Source organism: Diadema antillarum, unplaced genomic scaffold (genome assembly GCF_040938485.1).
Source record: "Diadema antillarum isolate AM-2024a unplaced genomic scaffold, OU_Dant_1.0 scf00000134, whole genome shotgun sequence".
NCBI lineage: Eukaryota > Metazoa > Echinodermata > Echinoidea > Diadematoida > Diadematidae > Diadema > Diadema antillarum.
This window is the reverse complement of record NW_027271023.1, coordinates 3,849,952-3,856,837: the sequence shown is the minus strand read 5'-3', so window position 1 is coordinate 3,856,837 and position 6,886 is coordinate 3,849,952. Positions and strand designations below refer to the sequence as shown.

The following is a 6,886-nucleotide window of genomic DNA, read 5'->3' as shown; positions in this document are numbered from 1 at the left end:
TGCAGGATGGCGAAGTTCGTGATTGCAGGTATTGTGCAATGCTAATTTCTGCAATTACATTTATATTTCGTATCAAGAGCCGGGTAAAGAGAAAACTAGGCTGCTATTTTGTCCTTTCTAGTGGACAGCGTAAAAGATTGACGATGCATTCTGTGAAATATCGAATCTATCGAGTACCGTGGGTTGACCCGTCCATGCTCAGTCCCACGCGTTCGAAAATGTTTAAGTATTGAAACGGCGGCTATAATAAATATGCAGCATTGACGCAGCACGCTTGTCTACAAAACAAAGCAACATTTTAGATAGCATAACACTACAGTTTACTGGCTGCAATCACTGAAAGTTTTTTTTTTTTTCAATTTGTTAGTAATATGGTGCTCTGAAGTGAGCGCAACACACAACAGACACTTTAACTGTGACCAGCCCGAACGCGAAAGGAGACTGCGCACCACAGCCCAGCCCAGGGTTACAGACAGATTAGATAGACATTTGTCCTAATGGCTAAAGTAAACTTGGGAGTCCATGTTTATGTTTGGTGCTAATTGCTATGTTATTGTTAAAGTTGTGTATGGTTGGACCTACACTTCTCATTGACCATGTTTTGATTAAATACCTTCCAGTTGTATCTTAGAAAATATTCGACAACTTCACCTTAATTTCATCTCACCTACGGCAGAAAATATTGCAGATTCATATCACAGGCTTAGATTGTCAAGTCATTGCAGCATTAACTTTATTTGAAATTTCTTGTGCACTTATGTGTCCATTTTATCTAGAACTAAAATTGATAGTTTCTGCAGGCATACGGAAACTAGGTTTTTCCTTTAAATCTCATACTTTGAACAGATGCCTACACCTGTACTGTTTGTGCATAATTACTAGAACTCACAAGGTCAAAATACAGTACTCTCCGCATAATCGGGTAGGCTCGGGCAGAGCGTTTCTTACCCGATTAAGCGGAGTGCCCAATTAACAGAAGAACACGTCTCATTCACAATTGACACACACAATGTGTGTGTACATGCATTGTACACTGCACCAAACACCTACATTTGTTTATGCTTAATTAACAAGCGTGTTTGCACGGCACATTATACATACCTTACACTGGCTCAGTCACAAGCAATAAGTTACACTCTTTTTATGGACATATAATATAATTATGTAGCTGAAGACATATTATATCTACCGACAACTTTGTCGTTTGACTATAGACTCCTCGCTAACACGTACGCAGGCGTTTTCCGAATTAAACACGTCTCTTTGCGTGCACTAACCACGTAGAACGTCAGGTTACTTTTCGAGAAGTGACTGGGGAAAAGCAAAATTTAGGAGCTGGTGAATGGCCTGATTTTCGTTGCAAACTTCTTGTATTATGAATTGTGAGTGTTTTTGCGGAGCAAGGGAGGTGCGCAAGTGTTCTCAACTCCTGTCTGTCGATGCAGTTGTGAGTGCCAGCTACAGGTGAAAGGTTCGTTTACGTGTGGCAAGTGGGCACTGGTTCATGTGTTTACACATTTAATCACTTCCCAAATGATCGGTCTTCTTTGCAAATTAAGCGGAAATATATATATAAATATACAGTATATTGGGAAATCGGGCGGCTCTCAGCACACAATGCTATAAGTACGTATGGACAGAAATCACTGATATCTCTATGAAAGAACAAGGTCAGTGGTGGAAATGAGCTGCATGCTTGGCGGAGGTCTGCACTCTCAGAGTGCTTCTCTAGTAAGGTATGACATTATTTTTGTGTGTCATAATGCATTCATACTCCACCTTACTCTCATCTTCTACCAACAGGCAAGGCAGATTGTCCTTATTATGCCAGAGTGGAACTACTGGCTGATGAACTTAATGCAAACTTACCAGACTTCTCTGTCCACAAGATTGTAAAACAACCTAAAGAGTGGGAGGTAAGTTGTCCGTATATATGTTTCATTGATCTGAGTGACAGGCAATGTACATGTAGCAACTACATGTATCAGTCATGCATGTTGTAAAAACAGCACAGTTGTATCTAGACCTCTAATTACTTTAATGTATGTAGATTAGTCAGAAATAAATTAGGAACAGTATACGTAGCTGAATTAAGTATTTCCTGATTATGTTGTATAGCGCTATGCCCACCCAGGATCTCTGTTGTACTTGTGCTCCAGAAGAACACTCTATGACAATTGTTCAGGTTTTATGTACATGTACATGAAGTCACTTTATTGCAGCAAGTTCACACATTTGTGAAAGTATACAATGGTGTGATCGATTGGAGAGAGCAATACAGGAGAACAACCCCTTCTGCTCATGCTTTCAATTAATTATCTTCCCTTAAAAGTGAAAAGCACAAACTATATTCTTTTCTTTTCTTTTGATTTGTAAGATTTTTGTATTAGGGGACTGAGGTCATTGAATTGTTCCTGGTGTTTTTACATGTAATCAAGATCAATGAAGGTGAAAAAGATTTTGATGTAGTTTTGGGAAGTGAGAGAGTTTTGTGTAAGTGATGGTGCTCTGACTGTCTGTAATATTTAGGAGGTTGACATACTGTGGCTTGAGAGGCAGGGACTAGATGCGGGGATTTCTGAGAGAGAGAGAATGCCTGTCTCCTTTTGTAAGAAAAAGGATTCTATTCTAGGTGCTATATGACGATGATTTCTTTTCTGTGGAAAATATTCTATATGAATAAAACATTGCATGAAATTCATCTAGTCAAGTGAGGCTGCCATTTCATCATCTGTGGGTAATTTGTGCATTGAATCCCACGTTTGTATGAATGTTATTAATACTTTTCATTAATTTCTTGCAGAAATGGCTGCTAGAAACATGCAATCAGAATGGCTGGTCCTACAGCAAGTCACCAATTGTTTGGAGAGAGCTGCTTGATAGGGGCGGGGCTGGAGTGCTCATAGGCGGGTCCAATGAGTTCCAAGAGTATGCCTGTGGTTATTATGGCATCTCCTCCAAGCAGATGAGTACAGATATGACCAAAATATCAAAGGAAAACTTTGATACCAAAGTCATTGTGGATACTGAGGAGGAACACAGATTGAGTCTCAGCAAGCCTCTGCACATCTGCATCACCAATGCCTCCAGCCCCGTGGCCTACCACATGGTCAATGAGATGGCACGAGGAGATGTTTTGGGCAGCTCTGTAGAGGTCAGCATCAGGCTTTTGACAAGGCTGGAGGAGAAGACATATGTAGAGGGGCAGTGCATGGAGGCTTTTGATCTAGCCAGTCCACTTCTGAGAGGTGTGAAGGTTTGCACGGATGCCACGGAAGCGCTGTCAGGCGTCCACGTTGCAGTCTTCCTGGATGAATTCCCACTGACAGATGATGAGAAGGAGAATCTTGGTGGAGTGAGCAAGGCAGGATGTGAACAGTTCGCCGTGTACGGTCGCATTCTGAATCAGTTTGCCCAACAAGACGTTAGAGTGGTCATCGCAGGAAAAGGCAAACTGAACTTCTCTGCACTCATCTTGAAGCATAATGCCCCAAGGATTGCACGCCAGAATATCATCATCACACCACGGCACCAGGAAAACCAAGCCAAGGCTGCCATCGCACGAAAAATCAACGTAAATTCAGCAGGTGTTGCCGACCTCATCGTATGGGGAAATGTCGGAGGAATGACACATACTGACATCACAAAGGCACGCGTGTTCAAATATGAGGGTGCCATCTGGGGCCCACCGTCATATTCAAGACCAGTGATGGAGGTTGTCCATGATGAGAAGTGGCTGCAGAATGAATTTCGACAACTTATAAAGAATCATGCAGATGCCCTAGAGATCATGTTGAACCACCGCACGGCCATGTCTGAGGCACATGCTGTGAACAGTGTGATCACCCATTGGTTCAATGGGTCGTCCGGAGATGAGGTCTTTTCTTTGGGTGTTTACTCGGAGGGTGAGTTGTAACTCTCGTGCTATCTGGCTCTAAATGTTTAAAGATCAGAGATTTAAACCACAGCAGTGACATGGGTGTTGAAAATTCTGTAAAAACTGCATATGTGACTTCTTTTTATTTTTTTAATCAAATGATATGATATGTCAACATTGGATTTTTTTTTTTGTATGTAATTTCAAGGAGTATGCATTCGTGCAAATTCACTGCTTTCTTACTCTAATCTAAATCATTTTACATTGTACTTGATATCTTTTTATACCCCCGCCAAACGAAGTTTGAAGGGGGTATATAGGAATCAACGGACGGTCGGGCGGTCGGGCGGTCGGTCGGGCGGTCGGTCGGGCGGTCGGTCGGGCGGTCGGGCGGTCAGGCGGTCGGTCGGGCGGGCGGTCGGGCGGTCGGTCCGTTGCAAATCTTGCGTCGCGAACTACTTCCTCAGTTTTCAACCGATTCCCATAAAACTTGGCACAGATGTGTGCCTTGGGTTGTAGATGTGCAAGACGTATTTTTTGACAGTACCCAAAAGTTAGTTGCCATGGTAACGGCATATTATGGGCAAAAATGGGTACAAATCTTGCGTCGCGAACTCCTCCCACAGTTTTAGATCAATTTTTATGAAATTAGGTACAGATGTTCATCTGAATATGTTAATGTGCAAGACACATATTTCCGCAGTGGCAAAAAGTGCGTTGCCATGGTAACGGCATGTTATTGGTAAAATATAGGGCAAAATGCTTCATGGCAAAACTGCTTCATCAGTGTTCTTCCAATTCTCATGGAATTCATATTGAATGTTTGTCTTAGGATATAGGTCAGCATGACACATTTCTTGACAGTGACAAAAAGTATGTTGCCATGGTAACAGCTCACATATTATGAGCCAAAATGATGGAAAATTTTGTGTTGCAAACTACTTCCTCAGTTTTTGCCCAATTTCCATGAAACTTGGTACAGATGTGTGCCTTTGGTTGTAGATGTGCAAGACGCATTTTTTGACAGTACCCGAAAGTACGTTGCCATGGTAACGGCATATTAATGGCAGAAGATCAAGGAAAGATCTTGCGGATTTAACAACTTCCTCAGTTTTTTGACCAAAGCTTATGAAATGTGGCACACACCTTGATCTTGGTGGGAAGATGTGGAAGACATATTTTTCAGACGTGTCGGAAGCTGTGTTGCCATGGTAACGGCATATAAATGGCAGAAGATCAAGGAAAGATCTTGCGGATTGAACTACTTCCTCTGTATTCGACTGAAGCTCCTAAAATGTGGCACACACATTGGTCTTGGTGGGAAGATGTGCAAGACATATTTTTTGGACGTGTCGGAAGCTGCGTTGCCATGGTAACGGCATATTAATGGCGGAAGATCAAGGAAAGATCTTGTGGATTGAACTACTTCCTCAGTTTTTGACAAAAGCTTATGAAATGTGGCACACACAATAGTCTTGGTGGGAAGATGTGCAAGACATATTTTTCGGACGTGTCTGAAGCTGCGTTGCCATGGTAACGGCATTTAAATGGCAGAAGATCAAGGAAAGATCATTCCTTGGGTAAGACTGTCGTCACGGGGCGGGGGTATTAATCACCTTCAGTGATATTTTTGTATAAATCTAGCTGGAGTCTTTAAAGGGACTTTACAGTTGTGGTTGAGGTGAGGATTTAGCTTTTTAACATTTTGCAAGATATTCAGAAACCACTCTATGAGATGTCAAAAAGCATGCAATTGTAAGGGGTATCAAAAGTTTATTTGATGAAAATCGGTTTTGAAATGGCTGAGATATCCAAAAACAAGGTGAAACAAAGAGATCTTAATGAAAGGCATGGCCTGTCGCCTCTTATTATTATCATTTTTTTTGATATCTCAGCCATTTTAAAACCAATTTTCGTCAAATAAACATGGAATCCTTCTTAAAATTACATGCTCTTTCATATTTCATTTACGGCATAAGAGGTTTCTCATTATCTCACTTAGGAATGTTTTAAACCTGAATCCCCACCTCAACCAGTACTGCACTGTCCGTTTAATACACACAAAATGTTCCAAATGGGACTGCTTCATAAATTTTGTAGGACAAACTATGTCACTTATTGTAGGACCTCTAGTATGTATTTCAAAAACGTTTTCTTTCAATTGTGTCTTGACCTTATGTGACAGGTGAGAAATATCAGAAATACATTTTAGTTTATGCTAAAAATCAAGAGAATTTATACAGGAAGCAAACAAGAAAAACATATGTGCAACACTAAACAGAATTCAGTTTATTATTTACATTGTATTTGTCTCTTGTTTCTTTTCTCTGATAGGCTGGTATGACTTGCCAGGGGATATTTTCTTCTCACTCCCAGTCAAATTTCAGAAGGGGACGTGGGAAGTGGTTCAGGATCGTCAAATCACCCCAGAACTCCAGCAGGAGCTGGATGGAATCAAACAGGAGCTCCTTCACGAGAGGTACGTCATCTTTCCCCCGCCCAAGCAGGACACGCCTCCCCCCGAAGAGGCCGAGGAGGAAGAGGGCAAGAAAGTGTTTGGCGAGCAGGAAGCAGGAGTGGAAGACGGGGACGATAAGGGGGAGAAGGCAAACACGGGTGACGCCTCCGATTCGAGGTCGGGCCACCTTTCGCGCATCGCTGAAGAGACCGAGACAGATGCAACCAAGGACATCGACAGCCTGTCTGAGACTGACAAGTCCAAGGCAGCCACACCGGCAACTCCAGCGACACCTCAGGGCCAGTAGTTTTGTGGATTCCCGAAAGTTCAGCTTTATCCTTCCACAAGCTTGCTTTCTACAAGATCATGCCTACTTGCTGTTTCAACCAACAATCTATTCTGCTGTGATCCTGGATGCTATCAAATGATGATTTTTTTTTTTTTCAAGAAGGCAGAACATAACTGTGGTTTCACATGGGCTTGTAAGGATGCAATGTATGGGGCCCATGCAGATAAGGCATACTACATTGTAGGTCAACATTTTTGTGCTA

General features: G+C 42.0%; 1 protein-coding gene across 1 annotated transcript; it reads left to right on the top strand.

Moving 5' to 3' along the window:
• Positions 1-6,642, top strand: LOC139720852 (putative malate dehydrogenase 1B). Its single transcript, XM_071632187.1, has 4 exons — positions 1-28; positions 1,804-1,916; positions 2,804-3,905; positions 6,212-6,642. The coding sequence occupies exons 1-4, from the start codon at positions 7-9 to the stop codon at positions 6,640-6,642; spliced, it is 1,668 nt and encodes a 555-aa protein (XP_071488288.1). The 5' UTR covers positions 1-6.
• The last annotated feature ends 244 nt before the right edge of the window (positions 6,643-6,886 follow it).